The sequence below is a fragment of the Gasterosteus aculeatus genome, chromosome X, assembly GCF_964276395.1.
Source record: "Gasterosteus aculeatus chromosome X, fGasAcu3.hap1.1, whole genome shotgun sequence".
NCBI lineage: Eukaryota > Metazoa > Chordata > Actinopteri > Perciformes > Gasterosteidae > Gasterosteus > Gasterosteus aculeatus.
Genome location: NC_135698.1, coordinates 2,091,390 through 2,113,163, shown reverse-complemented (window position 1 = coordinate 2,113,163; position 21,774 = coordinate 2,091,390). Strand labels below are relative to the sequence as shown.

The 21,774-nt window shown below is 48.1% G+C and overlaps 2 protein-coding genes across 2 annotated transcripts; one reads left to right on the top strand and one right to left on the bottom strand.

The window, feature by feature from the left end:
* Positions 1–1,266: 1,266 nt before the first annotated feature.
* On the bottom strand, positions 1,267–15,022 carry LOC120809580 (choline kinase alpha). The gene is made up of 12 exons (XM_040163491.2): positions 14,493–15,022; positions 13,861–13,969; positions 12,298–12,351; positions 9,867–9,980; positions 9,324–9,457; positions 8,652–8,756; positions 8,482–8,540; positions 8,276–8,363; positions 5,963–6,071; positions 5,775–5,881; positions 5,604–5,685; positions 1,267–4,616 (listed from the first exon to the last, which is right to left on the bottom strand). The coding sequence occupies exons 1-12, from the start codon at positions 14,729–14,731 to the stop codon at positions 4,557–4,559; spliced, it is 1,260 nt and encodes a 419-aa protein (XP_040019425.2). The 5' UTR covers positions 14,732–15,022; the 3' UTR covers positions 1,267–4,556.
* Positions 15,023–17,675: 2,653 nt separating this feature from the next.
* On the top strand, positions 17,676–21,728 carry LOC120809576 (uncharacterized). Its single transcript, XM_040163480.2, has 3 exons — positions 17,676–18,368; positions 18,452–19,075; positions 20,426–21,728. Exons 2-3 carry the CDS (start codon positions 18,512–18,514, stop codon positions 21,011–21,013), a joined length of 1,152 nt encoding a protein of 383 aa, XP_040019414.1. The 5' UTR covers positions 17,676–18,368; positions 18,452–18,511; the 3' UTR covers positions 21,014–21,728.
* The last annotated feature ends 46 nt before the right edge of the window (positions 21,729–21,774 follow it).

Sequence of the window (21,774 nt, the reverse complement as noted above, 5' to 3'; positions counted from 1 at the left end):
CCTTACGTTTACCTCATTCCCTTTGCCTCTTCTTGTCCCTCTGACCTTTGTCTCTCTGTCCTCTATGCGTCATTGTCCACAGCGACAGGAATGTTTGGGAGACCGGAGGGGGGGCGGTGTCACACATGGACTACGCTTGTTGAAACTGTAGTTTGAGATGAGGGAACTCGACACATATAAAATCAACATCCATTTTGGCGAGAATGTGCCGTTTTGTCAAAGGTAGAAGAAGAAAGCCCCAATCATCCATCACACTGAAGGGTTTTGGACCATCCACTCCATTAGTGCCCCCCCCCCCTCTTTCTTTTTTGGCCTGCCTCGGCATGCACTACTCGGGCTGATTGCTGCAGTAACTTGAGCCACCATGTCAGCTTTTATATTCTGCAGCCACAGTGTCGGGGTTTGGCTTTATATAGACATTTACTTGTTGTGGGTACAAGGCAGGAATCCATCAAAACCAGCAGACAGAAGCGCCGAACGACACACTCATACAGTCGTAGTAGTTAGCGACAACTGTATGTGTATGATGTAGTAATTAAGTGGTGTTTACCTGGGATATAATTAAGTATCTTTCACTGTGTGTGTGGCTGTCGAGGTGTATTTCTATCAGCCTGATGTTATGTTTATTAATGCATGTTTCAAACAGAAACTGCTCATTGAGTTAAGTTATATTTGTGCATTTAACTGGGTCCACTTGGCCAATATTAGTGGCGAGTTCCAGCTTTTATCCTACGATACCACATACAGACATGGCATATTATCCGACATGGTACTGGCTGTTCTGTGTCACTAATAGACATGGAATCTTAATTCAGTAACCACATCATGATGAGAATGAGACACGTCATTGTTTTTTTCCGACGTGGTTTGATTGCCTGTTAGCGGCACAAGATGCAACAGTTAACAAATAAGCTCAGCTGGTGAAAAAAGATAAGCATTTCTTATATTTCTTGCTCTTATTGGAGCATTTCTTATTGTCATTGTGTGTATTACCATAAAGGTGCGTCTCATCGGTCCGAGACGTTTTAGAGAACTAACGACTCATCGGATGTGTTTCCTGCTAATTAGGTGTTAGCATGCTGACCCGCCGCGCTAACATGCTAAATGTGGTGCCTTCTATGGCTACCTAGCCTCTATGCTATCGTTAGCATAGTCCTCACAAGCAAGTGGAATGCAGTTAGCATTTAGCTTGAATTATTAATATTAATTGCATTAATGGGTACCCCCCCTCCCCCTCCCCCCCGAACCAAAAGAACACACTGGTCAGCGAGTTGTTTTCTCTTTTATTTCTTGTTGGTGCAGAGCAGAAAAGTACATTTACAGCCAAAGTCTTTTCTACGCCGCTGCAATTCACCCAAAAGGCTTTGCCGTTATGTTTCCATGAGTACGTAAGCGTTCAGTATAACTGCATAGAGAGCAACGGTTACCAGTGTGAGTCACATGACGCTGTAGCTGTGGGTGCTTTCACATAACAAAATGTTTGTTAATTTTAACACTATGTACATTCATTAAGAATGAAGATTCTTCATTTGGATATTTTTTTTGCATGACCCTCTGTATTTTTGTCAGGGAATGATACATATATTTAATAACATGTATAAACAGAAGCGAGTTTGTTTGTTCTTTACTTTTCCACAATTTAGTTGGAACCAATCAAAATGTTATTTTGATCGAAGGTACAGATCGTAGTGGCCATTTTTGATATAACTAATTCGTGGAAATCATGTAAAGGGACGAAAACGAGAGTGAAGGTACAGTCAGGACAAATATATTTAATAGATTAAAAACCAAAACTTAGTGTTAAGTTCGGTAGAAGAAAGAGACACTGAATGGTAAAAAATAACAGACACTAAATTAGACTATTGCTAGAGAAGGAAATGCAGCCGTAACTCTTTTTGAGTACACCATGAGTATAATCCACGACACGCGGAGTCGCAAAATAAAATCTAACTATACAGTAAATCCAAAGAAACATCACAATGAAAAATACAATAAATTCACTTGCATGTAAAATTAAACTAAGAGTCACAGTTCCACAACCTTCAAATGTTTCCCACGTGAAAACACTAAAGTAAATGTATTCCGATCAAAAGTGCCTCAGTAGACATTCTAACACTTCGGGATGGTTCCTGTAACAGCGCGACTAGTGTCGGGTTCGGTTTAGTTAACAAAGGTCACTTGGTTGCTTCCACACTAAATGCCAGTGCTCAGGTCTGCATGAAATATCCAATCCAACACTTTGTGGAAAACGAGCATCGACGGTGATATTTCCATGCAGTATTACTTAAAAACTACCTAAAGCAAATATGTTGTTTTTCAATTGACTTGCTGGATCCGAAACCCAAACAGTGATTGTCCAATCAGAAACAAGAGCGTGTTCACTGCTAGCACACAGGCCGCGTAGTATTGGGGTAATATTAAGAGTTTTAAACGGTAGCAGCTCTGTCCTGGTCTTTGTTGGATGTTCAAACTGTGACCCGGCAACGTGGCCCAATGGAAGTGTCATGGTTGCTAAGCGCACCAGGAGAGCTTTCATCTTTGGGGGGGGAGGGATACAAACAAGTATGTGAGCTAAGTAGCCAAACAAGACCTTTTACACGCTGGGGGCTTTTTTGAGCAAATAAAATGCAAATCGAACGCAATGTTTGAAGTGGTAAAGTGCATATTTAAAATATAACTTTTTTTTTATAGAGGCTAAAAAGATTGATCTGGAAACAATGAAAATTAGCGGACTAGCGACAGGCGGTCAAACCTCGATGCCCAGTGGGCTGTTTAGTCTGGTTTTCTTCACGAGGAGCAATATTTAAAATGCAAAACATGTGGTTGTAGCATGGAACAGTTTGCTGCTACTATTAGCATTTCTGGTGAAATCTGTTATATACTGCTACTGTAGTGGCTAGCTAGGCGGCTAGCTCATTGCCGCTGTTATCCATCAGGGTGGAAAGAGGAATGCTAATCGTGACAGATGGCGCCGAGCAAATAAAAGCTCTTAAGGTGTCGCGAATCCGTCCGTTTGAGACGCGTGATGCGGGATGCGTCCGTGAATCCAAACCAACAGAAATTTGGAAACGAACGCGTCACGCGCCAAAGCGGCCAAACCCAAAAGTGGAAATGAGTGCAGGACGATTGTATTGTTTAAGGACACACTGCTACTTAATATTGCAGGATGTTTTGCTCAATAACAACGTGTGGGTGTCTGTTAAAAGAGACGTTTTGATGTGCTTGAACACGTAGTGCCTGGACATGGGACAGTTCGCCCAGCAGAGAAACGCGACGTGAGGACACAGAGTGCACACTTCTTCCCTTTGTTACAGGTGCATCCAGACAGTGGCCATAAAATGAGTATATGTGTCTAACTGAAAAGGTTTGATTGGACTCAGCTCTCCCAACAATTTCTCTTTAACAAAGTAAAATTGCACATTTTGTCTAAGCGAGCAACTCACTACGACAATAGCAGTAGGCACTTGTGCCAAATAGCCCAGTAACACCAAAGAAAACATTACCACGGTTTCACATGTTTCCTTCAGTGCAACAATGAAATATAGTATAATAAGAATGTAAAAGTAAGTTTAAAAAAAAGCCGTAGGGTTACCTGGCTGCTAAGCAACGATTTCCCAGGCTTATGAAGCGTGGTTGGAATGTCTTTTTGGCTAAATAAGAAGTGCTGATGTCAATACCTAATGTGTAAACTACACAGCGAGTCAGCAGAAATCCAAACGGGTTGATAGAGAGTCACAGAATTATTAGTTGGGAAGCCACCAAGAACCAGACCTAAAAGCAATGAAGATACCCGATGTTTTAACGTTTAACCAGCCCCCCCCCCCCAACTAAAAGGAACCTCTTCTCATACTTGGAAATACCACATAATCGGATTTGGTCTGAAGGAAATCCCAAATACGACAATTGCAAAAAAAAAAAAAAAAAGAAAATCTGACAAGAAGAAAGCTTCTAATATCTACAAGTGTAGATATCACTCCGACCTGTCGATCAATTTCACGATCACACCAGTAAACAGTAGGAGACAGCGCCCGGTTACCGGCACGTCGAGGTCTATATATAATATACATATCCAGCGACTGACCGCTTTTCGCGAGCAGCAATCTAGCAAGAGCGGTTCACATTTTGGTTATTTCCAACCGAGCGTTTCCACAATGGGAATGAGCAATACAGACACATTGATGCAATGTCAACACTTCCAATCCAGCTGCAGCTCCTCCCCGAGCAACCCTTGTGTTAGTGATATGGTCCCACCCAGGCAGAAGCGGAGGGCAGCGATGGAGGTTAGTACAGGTTAGGGGGGGTTTTTGTATTTTGTGTTTGTTTTTCAGGGGAGGGGGAGGAGCAGTGTAAACTTCGAACGGCAATGGTCTTCTTTTTTTTTAGGGCAAGGGGTGTACCTTTTAAGCACCGCGTGATCAAGTTTTGGCATTTGGTCAACACACCAACAGTAGCCAGCAGACCCCCCCCCCCACCCACCCCCCTGCAGGAGGAAAGCGCAGAGGGTGGAGTCTCTCTCGGTCTTGCATGTTCAGGTCCCGTCCAACGGCGTGGCTCCATTACACCGCCCAGATCTTCTTCTGCTGGAAGTAGGCGTCAAATCGGGCCTGGGCATACTCCTACGACACGGGAATAGATATGAGCGCAAACGCACGTCGCACTGGACGATGTCTGGACGGAAAACACTGGTTTCTTTCACGAAATTCGTTCCTGTTGTCGCTGCTGATTTTGAAGGTCACCGCGGGGAGTTTTGAGTTTCAAGGTCAAAGAACGCTCGTGATGAAAGTGTCACGTCCTGGTTTGTTTTCGTCTCAGCTGCATGTTTTCTAACTCGCCTGTCCCTTCATTACGCTCGCCGGGTTCTCCTTCAGAGGAACGCCGTCTGACCTGCAGCACAATTTCCGCTGGAAAGTTGTTTTTCCAGCCTTCCTGAATTAGCCCGATATCTTCTGACCACTCAGAAGGCTCTTCAGCACTTCCTGTCACCGTTCACACGCTGTCACACACCGTGCTCACAGCTACGAGAGGCCTCTTGAGGTCCCGGGAATCGAACCTCCGGCTGAAGACTCGGGAGAGCGTTTAATGGGAGACTACTGAACGAGGCCATGTCACGATATTACAATCACAGTCCTCCTTAGCAATACCACACAATGCACTATAGCAAAGCAACCACAGACGGTTTTATGTGCTACATTATTGCACATGTATATATGCTGGTAAAGTATTAATAAAGACAAGCCAAGACAAATTCCTTGTATGTTTGACATATTTTGGCTAATAAATGTTTCCTGATTCCTGATCCTGAAGTATTTACAGCATACGGTGGATAACAACGTCGGAGCGATACAAAATAATCCTGTTATGTCGTTAAGATGTGAAAGGGTTGTGTTGTCCTTCTGTGGACGGACTGTTGGACAACCACTAAAGCTGCCCAGAAGGCACGGTGACATCGACAAGCTTCAGTCAATATTGACACTGAATAACCGTCCGACGCGGAAGAGTTTGTCTTCAGCTGCCGCTGATTAGCCGGTTAGCGTGCTAATTTGGCCTCGCCGCGGGGTTTGTGTCAGGCAAACGTCTTTTTTAAAGGCTAGAACTTTACTCACCAGGTAGCCAAACTTGATGGTGGACAGCCGAGCCTGGATGGTGGACCACAAGCCCCAGAAGAAGTGTGACGCCAGGGAGAACCTAGAGCGGGGGGGGGGTAAAAAAAAAACCCCAAATCACCACTTTGTTTCCACCTGTCCGGGACGTGGACGTGCGTCGGCGGCGCTCACCTGTTGACCTCCACGTGCAGCTGCTCCATCAGCTCCAGCTGCTCCCCCTCGCTCAGGCCGCCGAACCCCCGGTGGGACTCGCGCAGGTAGCTCCGGATGAAGTGCAGCTGCGTAGAGACACACACACGCGAGACGAGTCAGAACGCCGGCGATAACGCGGCGGCGGGTGGCGTGTGCGTGGCGCCCACCTGCTGGGCCTTCGAGGGGTACGCCTGAGCGTCCACTTTGAAGAAGGGGCTCTCCTCGCAGCTGTAGTCGTACATCCACTCGCAGAAGTGGTTGCCGATGTCGAATCCCCTGCGAGGGGAGCAGAGAGACGCCGATGAATGAAAAGCTCCGGACCGAAGGCCGTTTATTTCCTTCAGTGACGTCCGATGGAGGAGATTTAATTCGGCAAACAGGGAGTCGGTTCCCCCTCAAAGAAACCGGGGGATTTTGCCGTTTGCACTAAAAATAATCTGGAATAATCATCTGGAATAAATTGGCGTTCGTCATTCCATCCAAAATATGCTACAGTTTGAGTTGGTTTCTGTCTAGTTTGCTATCATGCTAAAAAAAACCTACTATTTGCTTCAGTTTCAAATATTTTATTTAATATGTTATATTATATGTGCATATTTTAATGATTATTAGGATAATATATTGGGTCAAAATTATTTTAGCCACAATAATAATAATAATACAATAATAAGCCACTTTATGCTTAATATTTAAACTTCTTTAATATTTTAAATTTTTAACTTTAACTTTATTCCCTTGTTTTATACGAACCCATCGCATTAGCATTTCATTTTACTTTATTTTATTACTTGTGCACTGCTGTCTTGTTGTCCTTCCTTGTATGTTTGACATATTTTGGCAATAAATGTTTCCTGATTCCTGAATAATTGGGGGAGAACAATCGGCCGCATGTTGCCAGAGAGGCCCGCGAAGTGAAAACGCCTCCACTATTGAAGAATCGCAGTGACGACGTGAGATTTTGAGCGGGACGAACAGACGGCAACACTTCGGCACGCTGGTTCCCACACGGATACCAAGAGAATCACAAAAATCCTCCCGCTGCTCTCGGGGGCGTCTCACGAATCGCAATTGTCCCTTTTTTCCGTTTCCACGTCCAGCTACCTCCATCCACTGAGACGAACACACTGTGTGTGTTCTTCCTGCTCTCGTGCTTTGTGCGTCTGCGCGGTGGGCCGGTCCATGCGTCCAGCGCCACAGGAGGCGGCGGTGGGACGTGGGGGAGTGTTTCGGTGTGGCGTGTTCATGGAGGGGGAGGGACATGCAGGCCCAAAGATCCGAACCCCCTCGGGGAATAAATATATATAAATATATATATATTATTTTTTTTTTGAATAGATTTCGCTTTGGACCAACAGAATAAATATTAGCAATTCGCTAACATTACATTGATATCAGAGTAAGCCGATGATTTCCAATTATTTATTTTAGGATTTTTTAATGTGAAGGTAAGGTAGGTACATTTTTTCGGCGTTTTCTCGCTTAAGATTTTTCAAAAGTTCCCGAGGGAATAGACGCTGTATTACCCGACAACACCGTTGTTGTGACCAGCAAAGACGGTTGATGTGATTTGCGTGGCGTCTGTCAGCCGACCGTCTGACATTTAGCACGTTAGCCTACGTTAGAAAGACGGACGTTCTCGCAGCGTCACTCCCGTCTATTACGGCATCTAGACGGCTATAGACCCCAAACATGACATGATGACACGAGTTGGAAAAAATATTCATCACAGCTCGCGTTCGCAGATTACTTGGAGGACCGGACCCCCCCCAAAAAAAAAAAAAAATCACACAAATGACCTATTTTGAAACAAAAAAACGGCGAATTTCGCCGAAAGGTGACAGGTTTGCACCCCTGCATTCCTAGGTTCCTGCACCACCCCTCTCCTCCAGGCCTCCACCTCCACCCTGCGCCTCGTCACTGGCTCCATTCCACAGATCAGCTGCAGGGAATGTTTCAACACGGGCGTCGAGCTCAAAAGCTTCATTGAATGTCCCTCGACTAGACGTCGCCGGACGCACCGCGAGCCAGACGAAGAGGCGCTTTGTGCTGCTGTTGGTGTGGATGACCCCGCCCCCCCCCGGAGATCCGTGTCATTCAAACGGCTTCTCTCTGCACATGCACGGCCACAGCAGCCACTGTCTTTCTCCGAAGGACCTCTAGAGAATCTCACTTCTGCAACTGTGGAGGAACCGGCTGAACCACTGCGTCCTCCCTTTGAAACGGGTGCACGCGAACAGCGAGGAGGCACGTGCCTCGTTAATCAAAGTCTTAAGTTACAGTGTAGCAAAAAGTAGAAATAGGGAAACACAGAATTCAATTGGAGGGTATTTGGCTCAGACGTCAGATTAAGTAGTAAAGTGAAATGTTGGTAGGAGAAGAGAGCAGTCATTTCCTCGTGAGCTGTGAAGTGAAAGATTACGTTGTGGCTGCACAGACAGAACCGCGGCGTCGAGCCCGTGAGCTCTGCGGCGCCTCCTCACCTGTAGTTGTAGCTGCTGTACTCAAAGTCGATCAGCATGAGCTTCTGCTTGTCGGAGCTCCGGCCGCGCTTCAGCAGCAGCACGTTTCCTGAGGAAAAAGCAACGCGCGACGCACAAAGTCAGCTCCCGTGAAACGGAATCGCCGGCGCGGGGGCCGGGGGGACGGGGGGGGGGGGCGGGGGGCTTTCCGCGTGCACGCGTTGTACCTTCTTGACAGTCGTTGTGGCAGAAGACAACGGGAGAGCGCGTGGACTCCAGAAGAGACCTGAGCACAAAGACAGAGGAGGATCGAGCTTATATTACATATTGCATTATATTATATATGTGTGTGTGTGTGTGTGTGTGTGTGTGTGTGTGTGTGTGTGTGTGAACACACTTGAGCATTTCCATCTCCTTCGGCAGGTCGTAGCCCAGCAGGCGGTTGAAGCGGCGCAGCTCAGACTCTCTGGTGAACTTCAGCCTCATGACCTGGCTCAGGTACCTGTGGAGAGACACACACACACACAGACACACACATGAACCCTTTCCCCCCAAAAACACGTGTGCGCCGCCACGCGGGGGTCGGCGCGTTCTCTGAATACGCTTTAGGGTCAACGTGAACTACTTGATGAGCACGACGTGACAATAAATGAGAATCCCACAACCCGCAAATACTCAATCAATTGATTACCAATTATGAAAGCAAACATCTAAACTTGAAGAACGAAAGTGACGGGGGCGTGAGAGGGGGGGTTGCCATGACGAGGAGTCATTCTTAAAAAGTCCCGTGACAGCATCGTTTCATCATGCAGCGTTATTTAAGCTGCGTTGTCGCCAACTAAAAGTTTCTGCACAATTCAAGCGACACAAAATGAGCAAATAAACGACCATAAACAGAAATAAATGAGTCTCACAGATGCAAAAAGCCGAACCGGGGCTCATTTGAAGCCTTCACCTAATAGAATGTAAAAAAACCTTTTACAAAATTACTACACAAAACAAAACATACATGAGAGAAAAAACACTAAATATTCGTGTGTCGCGGGCCGGTCAGACCCAAATCACTCACTTGTCCATAGTCCCAAAGAGCCACTTGGGCTCCTTGTTGAAGGGCATCCTCATGGCGTGAAACTGGGCCATCTTCTCGGCGACCTCGGCGGAGATGCCGGCGTCGGCGAGCTCACGCGTGTCCAGCTTGCGACTCTGTGGACGCGGCAGCATCAGTCGGTCAGATTTGATTCTTATCATGGTTTAATACAGTGTTCATTCGAGCTGCACTCGACTGCTTTGGTCTGGTGGGATCGCCGTCGCTCCACGCACAGTTGTCCCGTCTTTCACAGTTGACCCGAGTGCTAAATGAGGTCGGCCGAGGTCAAACGGATCCTCGTCCGGGAGTAGAAGGTACAATAGTGCGACACCGAGCGGATGTTTCGTGGTTCTTTCGTTTGTCGTCAATGGTCAGTTAATTAACCGGAGTGTCGATCAAAAAACAAGTTTGATTTAATATTTCTTCTTTCTTAAAAATCAATCAAACGCTGCTAGTCGGATCATCAGCAAAAGCACCGGACCGACTCGCTGTCGTTCGTTTTAATTTTAGTTTCGGGTTACTTACAGGGACGTACTGCTCCAGGCGGCCCTGGGGGAAGATGCCGTAGAGTTTGGGCCCCAGCTCCCTCTCCGCCAAAATGGCGAACATCACGCTCTCCAGCACCATGGCCTCCGCGCCCTGAACACACACACACACACACACGGCGGTGAAGAAAGGCGGCAGCTCAGGCATTTCATCGGATTGTGAGGGACGCGGCGTCTGGAAACAACCTTTTTTCCAACCTTTTATCGATTTAGTTTGGGAAAAAACGCCGTAAATTGTACAACCAACCCACTGAAACGGTTCGACGAGGAACATTCGTTTCGTGTGGATTTCAGCGGTGCGGTTTGGTGGAATTCGCCGTTGCCTCCCAGCGGGGAGAGAGCACGTGTGTGTGTGTGCGTGTGTGTTAGTGTGTGTGTGTGTGCGTGGAGTACCGATACAGGACCGAATGGAGCCGGACGGGTCGGCTTGAGGGAGGTGAAAAGCTGTGGTTGGGGGTTCGTGGGCCTCTCTGCCTTTTATCTCAAGAGACACACAAAAGGTCTCACACACACACACACACACACACACACACACACAAGCTCCGAGTCCACGGTTGGCTCAAGGTCGCCTGGGGAAAAAAAAGCTCCTCTCCCACCAAGCACGAGCCCGGCAGCCCGAATGGCCCCTGATTCGCTGCATTGTGTGGAGAAGACGGACGGCCCCCGGGCTTCGCCACACACAGGCGGCGGAGCCGAGGGGGGAGATTTAAGGGGGGGGGGGAGATTTAAACTGTGGGAACCTGGAACGCTGGCTGGTGGGAGCAACGTCTTGGGACCGGGGGGGTTGTTTTACCAGTAAGGAGGTAAACTAGCTGAGACATCCTTCATATTTCTCCACACGTTCCTGCAACGGATCAGCGACCGAATTGTTTCACCTCGTCCCAGGACGGACAGCAGGGGGGGTCTCGGCGGGAGGAGGGCCCCCGGCTCGAATAAGTTAAGTGTTTTAAGTGGCGAAAATGACCTTCAGATAAGCCCGGCGCTTTGGAGCTCTGCAGGGGTGTTGTTTTTGGTTTTTGTGTGGCAGGAGGCAGCAGGAATGTGCTCCGTGCTCGAGCCGTCCAGCAGGAAGCGCCGACCCCCCCCAGGGAGACAACGCCGGCCCGCTCTGATGTTCGCCTTTCCCAAAACAAAAAAAACCTCTACAGAGCCACTCGATACCAACGGCTCCCTCCCAGGATCAGGATTGAGACGCGTTGACCTCAAAACGCAAAGTCTCTATTTCTGTCCACCAGGTCGATACATTTAAATTATTATTATTAACATCCGAAACATAATTGAGTAAATATTTGGGGAAAGGGGCAATAGTCACGGTCATAATGTCAATGGGGGGTTTATTTTTGTCATAAATCCACCAGCTGCAACTGACCTAGCTAGCAACCAGCTAGCCATTAGCCACCTAGCAATATACACACAAGCTATTTCTGCAGACGCAACCTCTTTTCTACATTTTTCACCCAAATATTCTGGCCACTTGCTTTCACGTTGCACCTCCATCGTCGGGGAGGAAGCGCCGCGTGGGCGTGCGGCCCCGACGCCCCCACTCCGCAGCCCCTCCTCCGCTGACCCACTTTAAACGCCATGTGCGTTTGTTTTAGCGCTCTGTTTGATTTGTCGTCTTCTTCTTCTTCTTCTACCCGCTCAAAAGTTAATCATCGACAGCTGTTGACAAAGCACAGACGCATCGCCCCCCCCCCCCCCCCCCCCCCCCCCTCCAAGAGAGCTCCCAACCCCCTCCCTTTTTGAATGGCGAGGAGCCGCCCCGGTCCGACGTGGTCTCACGCCGGCCCTCCTGGAGCCGCCAGGCAGGTGCAGTGTGCGCTGACAACATGCTTATCTGCTCGGTTGTTTGTGTCAGCTAACCCGTTGTGGGGGGGGGGGGGGGTTTGAATCACGGTCCAAAGGCCGCATCCAACCCATCCAACATCGACACGAGCCGCTGTGACGCGTTTATCTAACCGCTGTCAAAGACCAGCGATAAGGGGGCTCGAAATAAACAGGGTCCGGTTGTGAAACAACCACTAAAATACTGACGCAAACAATCCGGCGGAAAACTACCGAGTCCTGAGCGACGTCCGACGCGCTCGTTGTGCCGCCGCGTGTCACTGCCGCCGAGCTCGAGGGGCGGGAGGCCAGAGCCAACGGGGCAGATGACCTCGCCTCCGTCAGGGGTCGCGGCGGGGGGAGGAAATCGCTTCTAGGCCAACGGTGGTGGGGCGGGAGGAGGGAGGGGGGCGAGATTCCTCCCAGAAAGCGTCTCTGCTTCTAAACGTTTCGTTGTCCTTGGACGTATTACAGTTAAATTCATTTCATATGACTCACTTAGTTCAGTAAAACCCATCGTGGTGAATAAGGTAAATAATAAAGAGAATTATTTATAATCATCAATATGCAAATCGGCGGCGACTCACCTGGAAGAGATTTTCTTTGTTTGACTGTCGAGAATCCCCTTTGTTACAGGACATCTGTGAGCAGAAGAGAGAAGAGCGAATCCGTGAATACGGGCGTTCGTGAACATCCACAGCCAGCCGCGACCCCGCCGGGCCGACAGGACGCCGCTTTTGGGAGGGGGGGGATTATAGCACTTCTATAGCCAAGTACTAAACCCGTTGTTTGGTGTGGGACGTCCCACTGTGGGAAGGGCGCGCACGCAGTCGGTATCAGTGCGTGTGGTCCAACGTAGAACATGCATTTAGTGGAGACCCCCCCACCCCCGCCCCGCCGCCCCGCCGCCGCCGCCGCGGGCACTAGACCTCACCGGCCTGCAAGTGGTCACTATAAACTACACGACGCGTCTTTCATCAACGCGTTGAATAAAAACGCCGTCCCGATGGAATCCTGAGGAGCTCAAGTCACCTCTGACAACTGTGGCCGTGAAGCCAGATTGATTTAAACGTATTTATTTTAGATGCTCAACACCCGAACATGCTGCTCGCATATCTTCCTCGCCGAGAAACGCTGAGTCGGGCCCGCGTTTTTAATCATTGGCAGCGGCGGCGGCGGCACTCAGGGGCTCCTGAGTCGCAGCGGCGCGACCGTCCCGGGTGGAGACGGCTGCGGTTGCCGTGGTGAAGGACACTTTGGCTCTCTGTCAGGACGCCCCGCGGCAATAAAAGCCCCGCGTTGCCCTTCATGACACGGGCTTTAGTTAATGCTTAATGCAGGATTTCAAGGCTGAGAGAGCAGCGGGACGCGGGCGCCACGTGCGCTGGTTTTGACCTCCTGTTGCTCGACGGCGGGTGACTCGTAGCCGCTTCGGCTTTATACGCTACACCCGAGACAGTAGCGCCAGATCACCTTCACGCCTCTATGACCACAACAAACAAACAATGACGCGGACTTTTTTTTTTTTTTTAGCCCGTTTTGGAGTCGCGGGGCAGGTTTTTTTTTTTTTTTTTTTTGGGTAGAAAAAAGGAGACAGAAAGGAGGCGTTTCTTGGCGCTGCTTCCCGCGTCAACTGTGTGTATTACGTCTTTGTTATTTGGCTGAGATTTCAGGGATCTCATACTGTACCGTGTTTTTTGGTGGGTTCACCTGGGAACAAGAGTACCCAGGAGGGCACGCTCCTTTGGGAAGCCTACGGCAAAGAACACATGCATGTACAGCCATGGGGGTACATCATCATGTACAACAATGGCTAACACGCGCACACACACACACACACACACACGTACATAAGCATATGAGCTGCAGACACACGCGCAGTCACGCACACAACAAGCTCTGGCGGCGACACATCACACAGTCGTATGTTCAAGCTTCCTCGTTTGTTTACGTAAATCATCAGCTCACATTGACCTCTGACCTCTGACGAGTCATCTCTGTGATAGAAGACAAACATTTCTACAGGGAGAAAAGAGCCCGGCCTACTCGCTCTTCTTCTTCTTCTTCTTCTTATTCTTCTGCGCGGCGCGAACGACGCGGCGCTTTAAAAAAAAAAAAAAACACGGCGCGGTGAGAAATGCGGCCCCCACCTGCAGGATGGCCCCGTAGAGGCGCAGCAGGACGCTCCGGGGCTCGTCCCCGACAGTGTCCAGGCCGTCGGGGAGGCTGCACAGGAAGAGCTTGTTGCTCAGACCGCCCCTGTGGGACGGAGGAGACACCGTGGAGAGGTGGGACACTGTTACAGATATGGCTTCAGACAACAACAACAACAAAACAAGAAGAAGAAGAAGAAGAAGAGAGGCCTCCGGGTCTCAGAGGGTGATGGGACTATAATAACAGCGTCACATTACCTCGCTCGACTAATGCCTGTAATCCCTTAATCCCTTACATAAATTGTTTTCATAGGTCTGGAGGACCAAAATAGGCCACTTGGTAAGAATTAAAGCGGCGCCTTTTATAGTTGTTAGCAATGTTGCTTTAATGAAATTGCAGCTTCATTAAAAAAAATATATATATACACACATACGTATTTTTTTCTGTTTTATTTAACTGCCACGTCGTTAGTGGTCCCAGAAAAGCATTTTTAAAAAAGGAGGCCCGTTTGAACTGAGCTCCATCCAGAACCACAGAGGCCCGCGGCGGACGTCAGCATCCTTCCGCCCGCTCGACGAGCTTCCACCCCGGGACGCCGGAGCCGGCGGGGGGGCCCCCCCTTCGTTACCTTATGACGGCGATGCGGAACTCGTCCTCGGCCACGCTCTTCCACGCGCCGTGCAGGAACTCCCGGCACCACAGATGCGCCTGGCGGCGGGCGTCCGGGTCGGGCCGGTCGGCCCCGTCCGGCTCCCCGCCGCAGTCCTCCTCGGTGGCGGGCTGGACCTGCAGCGCGTTCTCGGTCACCAGGATGTCCAGCGACAGCGAGGGCGAGGACGAAACCCCGTTGATGAATTTAGTTTTCATGTCGGTCCTCGATAGAGGGGGGGAAAGCTTCTGGGTGGATCGCCCCCGGATGGAGGAGCGGGCGGATGTTCAGCCTCTCGCTCGTGTCGCAGTCGAGGATTTATCTCAGTTATTCGGTCCTCGCTGTGAATGTGCGAAGGAAATAGTGGGTGTTTCTTTGTCTCTTTTTTTTGTTGTTGTTGTCCTTCTGTGTGTTCGTTGGTAGAAGGCAAAGTGTCTCTGTGGCGTCGCTGAGAAGGTAACGGGGGGACGCGCTGCGCGAGTCACGGGTAAAGGGGGGAGGAATGAATAGAGTATGAAGGACGCGCCGCTTTACGAGGAGGGGCGGGAGGGGCGGGACGGTACGAGCCACGTGACACTTCCCGGCCCCGCCCCTTCGGGTGATTGGCTGGCTTTGACACCGCCCCTCTGGACCAAAACAAACCCGACAGCGACCATCCGACAGACCGCGCACGAATCCTGGCGTTGAGATATTTTAGTACAGTTTCAAAGTTAGCCCCAGTTTGATCACTTTTAACAGTTATAAACGCGTATGTATAATAACAATGTATGGCGAGACAAGTGTTTTTGTCGGATCATTTGATATATATATTTCATTTTATTCTTTAGAATTATATTTAAATGATCATTTCGATTAACTCAATATTAATACCGCAAGCGCATCATTGGTGTTTTTTTTGCACAATTATGTTATTTGCTAAATATTATCCCTCAATTGTGGCATTGAACGCCGCACGGGGCTCGTGTCGTGACGCGAGGTAGAACAAAAGAATGGAGACCCCCCCAGGGGGGGCTCAGGGCGTTTTTATGTCGACAACGGTGCCATGCGAACATCAAATGTTCTCCCCTCACGTCGTGTCACAGAGGCGGAAGAATGTGAAGAGGTTGAAGCGTGCCATGCAGAAAAAGCCCCCCCCCCCCCCCCCCCCCTCCCAGCTGGAGGCGGGCAGGAGGGTCATTTGGCCGGACTGAACGTTTTATTGTGCCGTCGCACTAAGGATACATCCATATGGTGGTCAAAAATGACTCAAGCGTAAATACGTAAAGAAATATAGGCGAACAGAAATGTAGAAATAAATATATGATATCTATTTGTTTATATGTAAATATTCAGCATTTATTTATTCATTTATTCATAGATTATTTATTTATCAGGAATCAGGAAACATTTATTGCCAAAATATGTCAAACATACAAGGAATTTGTCTTGACGGTTGGTGCGTGACAGTAGACAGTGTAGACAACAGGACAGCAGTGCACAAGTAATAAATAAATAAAGCAAAATGAAATGCTAATGCAATGGGTTGGTAAAAAAAAAAAAAGAATAAGGCTATGGGTTAGTATAAAACAAGGGAATAAAGTTAAAGGTAAACATTTAAAATATTAAAAAAGTTTGAATATTAAGCATAAAGTGCACTAGCGATCAAGTAACAAAGTGACGACAAAGTGATAATTAACATGCAGACCTGTGTGTGGGGGTATCAGCCAGAGGAGGCTACATGAAAGCCTCACCCTTCAACTGCCAGCAACCTCCCCTCTTTTTTTTATTACATACTGCAATGCCATCTACTCACCACAAAATGGGTAGACTCATGCATATAAATAAATATAAAAAAGCAAAATAATTTGAATTAGAATACTTTTCTTGTACCTCTGCCACACAATAACACACTAAATTATATGTATACATGCATTTAAAATCTGAGTCCTTTGAATGGTTTGTGAGGCAGGAATTTGAACTATGACAGAAATAGATGCGCAGAACAACAAAACGGAGAAAATCAAGTCAGGACGGACAAAAGAAAATCGTATTTACGATGATATGATAAAACATATATTAAAAACAACAACAATGACCAACAATAAAATGAGAAATAAAACAAAAATACAGTCAACTGTTCTTATCTGTTGTGTTTAAAATGAAGAAACGCCAGACGGACAAAAGACATCGCGGATCGAAAAGTTAAAATCAAAAGTATTTAATAAAGGACAGGGTGTTGTGTTAAAGAGAACATCTCTTTAACACAATCTGGTCTCTGCAATCAACAGGCCCCAGGGCCCATTGACCCCCCATAGTGACTGTCTGTTGCCTCCACCAGCCAACTGGAGAACCCTGGTTGACTACAGGCGTTTATACAGTTCAGTAAAGGTGTGAAAGTCAGTGTCCACACCTCTGGGAGGCGTCTTCTGGTGGGTTCAAACTCTGATTTCGAATGTCTCTCAGTCCATATCAGTTGTACTGCATGCATGCATTCCAGTAAATACAATCACAGCTGTGCATTGGTATTATTCTTTTGATTACAGTTTCAAGAGTACAGTGGTTTTACAATATTGTCATTACTTTATTGATTAAACAGCTCCAGAATCATGGCTGTATTCTGGTGTACGCTACATGCATTTTATTAATTATTGAACCGGGTCATCAGTTTATTTCTAATATCATACAAATGAATAAACGCGGTATGGACGTGCGTGGACTGGAGGATTGTAGCGACAAGATACTGTACAGTGTGTCGGATACAGTGACAGATGACACTGTTGGTCACAATTAGAATCTATAACGCAATATTCTGTTGTAAAAGGGTGGAAGTGTTCATCAGAGGGACGGCCGTGTTGTGGTGTAATAATGATAATAATAATAATAATAATGTAATAATGGCTCCCTTTGGTGATATATAAACTGTACTAAACAGCAGGAAAAGAGCATTTGTGTTATGAGCCACCGGCAGAGAGCGCTCGCGAGATCTCTGCGCGAGATCTTTAAATAAACTCGTAAAAACGCGGTCTGCAGTTCTGTGGGGGTTCGTGTTTTCAAAGCTCCGCTAAAACACTCTAAATACGCTATTTGCAGTGAACAGAAGGCGATTGCTCTTCTCAACGCGTTACTTTCAAACATTACCTCCGCCCCTCCGCGCGACGCCATGGTGCAAAACGCCAGACCCGACGCACGTTGATGACGCGATCATCACGAGCCACAAAAAAAAAAAAACAACACCAGAACAAAGCTTTTGTAGGCGGACAATATAATGAATATGGTTCTTTTGTGGCTTTTTAAACCTCTGGGTTTTGATGTGTTGCTTTACGTGGTCTTATGTCTTCGGATATAGGGACGTTTAAAAAACGACCAACTTATGTATTCAGCTTTAATGTTGTACCCCTTTGTCTCTTTGTCTGCTAACGTTAGCTTTTAGCGGCGTAGCTTTCTATTGACGGGGGACGGAGGGGCTCCTTTGACCCAACAGGTTAAAGACACGACCTTTGCCTCAATAACGGTGAGAGGTGACAGTCTCTCACAGAACGCTGGCGTTAAACGCAACGCGGGTGTCCGAATGAGTCCGTTGGTTATGACAGAAGCCAGAACGTGAGTGACAGGAGACATGACGGACGCAAATACCGACGAGTCACTCATTAACTGAATAGATGAGAGCGCCACAGGTGCACGTTTAATTTGTTTCAACGGGGAAAACGTCGAAAAAGTGGCTCATTGGTCACTGACTGCGACTAAAGCTTGTTTGCAGGCGGGACGTCTTCGACTCATTGACCTTTGAACTGTCCCCACGTGATACCAAGTTGAGTTTATTTCAGTTTACCCCTTCAAACCGAACAGCAATTCCATTGGCCACATACCAACCGATGAGTATGTGTCATTTATTTCATCTAAGACTTTACATCTCGCATTATTTCCCGTTTTCTTTTTACGTATTTCTTCTATCTCAACAGAATTCCCAGAAAATAGATGTTTATGGAAATCCAGACCACAAGACCGCCTGACCTCCACCAATGTCCACCGACATCGTTTCGTCACCTCGCGTCATGTCGCCGCGGAAGAGACCCCTGGTCCCTGTGAGCCGCCGGCGGAAAGCGGCAGACAGCCACTTCCCTTTCAACCATCTGCCCATTGAGTGCCAGCTGCACGTCCTGTGCTTCCTGAACGAGGTGGACAAATGCAGCTGCGCCCTGGTTTGCTCGAGCTGGAGCCGCCTCGTCCGCTCGTGGAAGCTGTGGCGGGTGGCGGACTATTCCCGCCGCGGGGTCTTCCACCTGGCCCAGCAGGGGCTGCTGGTCTCCAACCGCGAGTTTGAGAGGTGGAAGGCCTGGGTGCACCACTACACCCATCACCTCATCTCACGGAGGGCCAGCCTGCTCACGCTGAAGGCCAGCTTCGACCTCGGGGATCGCTGCAACAAGTGGTGCGAGCTGTTGAGCCGCCTGCTGGACAACGTCCAGTGCAGAGACCTCAGCCACCTGGACCTCAACTGGACGTTTACTCTGCTGGAGCCGCTGGACCTCCGGGTCCACGCCAGCTCCAGTTCGCACCAGGACTACGTTACAAAGATGGACCAGGTAACTATTTTTACTCAGTGCAGGAAGTGAAAAATGACATTGTGAGATGCACAAATGTGTTGATATTTTCTTCTGTAATGAAAAGCTTGTCACTTCCCGTGTGACCAAATGTCGAGGCTCGATACCAACGGAGGCAAACAATGACATTTTTGCACATTTGCACAATGCAAAATATTCCAGCTACTCAAAAGTGAGTATTTACTGCATCAAATTGCGTTGTTGTGATGTTTCATAGACTAAACACTGAATAAAGAAAACATTAGTTTGGGTTGGACTGCAATCAGATCCATGGTCCTACGATTGACACCATCGTTGTGGGGCTTCTGTTGAGTCGGAACTTTGAAACCGCATGTTCAAAACTGACGCGTTGAGCCAAATAAAGACTCGTACGACATTGTCAACTTATCAATCATTGCTTTAATCAAAGCGCTTAAAGTCTTCCGATTACCAGAGACCGGCCCATACGTTTCTTTGGAATTAATTATTTAGCATGAAAAAAGGATCAAATTTGAATAATGGGGTAGAAAAGATGTTAGTCAACTAAGAACCGAACAATTTAGTCCTGTAATTATTAAATATAACCTGTCCCTGGATAAGTTGCATGAAAGGGAAATATTAAAATATAAGTTAAACACTTTTTTTTTTCTCCTATGATTGACACAGGAGACATTAAATATCGAGGTTTCATGTTATACTGTATTCAATTGTGATGATGATGATTAAGTTAGTAGTAATAGTACTTGTGGTATCAGTTGTATGACACATAATAGTAAGTTTACACTAGTATTAAGTGAATAATAATAATAATACTTTTCCTGCACAAGTCTGCACAACACTGCACAAGTCTCCTGTGTAGTGTATAGAAAGCAAAGTTCAGATTGAGCTTGCTGCGTCGCCATGGCGACACATTTGCCATTAACACACCTTCATCACAGCAGCAGCAGACTTCAGCCGTCGATGCTGTCATAGTGTCACTTGTGAGTTAGAGCTACGGCTCAAAGTGTGTGTGCTACAAATGAAGGCTGTGGCTCGGTGACGCCGTGCTAGCAGAGCTATCGGGATCTCGTCACACAGCAAAATGCAATGTTGCCACGTGGAAAGATTATTTGGGGGGGGGGGGGGGGGGGGGGGGAACGCTTATTCTCATCAAGCAAATGCATCAAAGTCAGTCTGTGTGAACTCTAAACTATGGAGAGTTGTGTGAGAAGCAAAAAGCACTGTAGTATTGCTGCTAAAAAATACAACTAATGTCCATGTGAGTGACTATTCCAGAGCTCTGTTGGGGCGACGGAGCTTGGTAACCACGGCAACATGTCTCTTGTTACACACAGCTTTGCTTTGATCCCACAGGTGACCAGTTTCCAGGGGCTGCTGACCAAACTCACCCTCCGCTGCCCGCGCGTCTCCAAGATGCGGCTGCACTTCGACTGGTCGGACGAGTCCGTGTCGCTGCTCACCCGGTTCCAGCAGCTGCGGGTCCTGGAGCTCAAATACTTCTGGGTGTTTAAAGGGGTGACCCCGACGACGCTGCAGTCCCTCGCCAAGTCCCTGCCCAACCTGAGGTCGCTGACTTTGCAGATCCTGGTGCCGCTCCGGAACCTGGGCGTCTCGTACACCCTGGAGTCCCCGTCGCTGGAGTTCCTGGACGTGTCGCCCAGCCGGGGCCTGGTCTTCTCCCGTCTGCAACTGCCGGCCCTGCGCGAGCTCCGTGCCACGAGGATTGTGCGCGGCATCACTCTGGACCGCAGGACCAGGCTGAGGATCCAGAGCCGGTGGCCCTGCCTGTACCGCGTCCTCCAGGAGGGGACGCCCAAGCTCCAGGCCCTCAACAGCGAGCGGCTGCTCCCCACGTGGAGGGAGGGCGGCTACGGGGAGCTGTCGGCCATCCTGGAGCAGTCGTGTTACTGCATCCAGCATCAGGACAGCTGGCTGTGGTAGACGGCGCTAAGACTTGAACTGAGGATCATTCCATCGCCGCGGTCCTGAGGACGGATGGCAAATAAGTTTGTCCCCGCCTGACTGAGCGTGTTCCCACGGGGACAAAAAAAAGTGAAATGAAAAGGATGCATGTTTTTTTTTTTTTTTTCCATTCTGTTTTTCTTTACAACAGCAGAGGTGCTACGTGCTGATTGCACCGTGTCGTGCTGACGTGGACACATTTCCACCAGACGTCTCTACGCTACGAAAAGACAACAACAAAAAACACTTACCCGAGTCAAGTGACTCCCGTGTCCGGTGTAATGGCACCTGGAGCTGTGGATGTTGCATTTTAAACAAGTTTATTATTCTTTACCAACGCCTACACGTAACTAACTTACTTGTATCAGATCGATATTGGCAGATACACAAGTTTTAGTATCAGACTGGGTATTAAGAAGGTGTACGCAGGAGCCGCCTCTGGTTCTCCTCTTCTGTGCAGTTCTGTTTTTTAATCTGCAGAGGTCCTTGTTGTCAGACATTTGCCCTTCCAAGGTCCTCCAACTGAAACTTTACAAGTGCATTAGTGACCCATTACAGAGATTCTGATCATTTCAGTCAAGACGCTCGTGTGTCTCAGAACGCATTAATGTATATGTGAGATTTTGCTGATGATGTATATTTTTTTGAGTGTGCAGGATTTCACTTCTTCATAAACAACTGTGTTCCATCTTAACTGGCATTCCCGTGTGTGTGTGTGTGTGTGTTTGTGTAAACCCGCC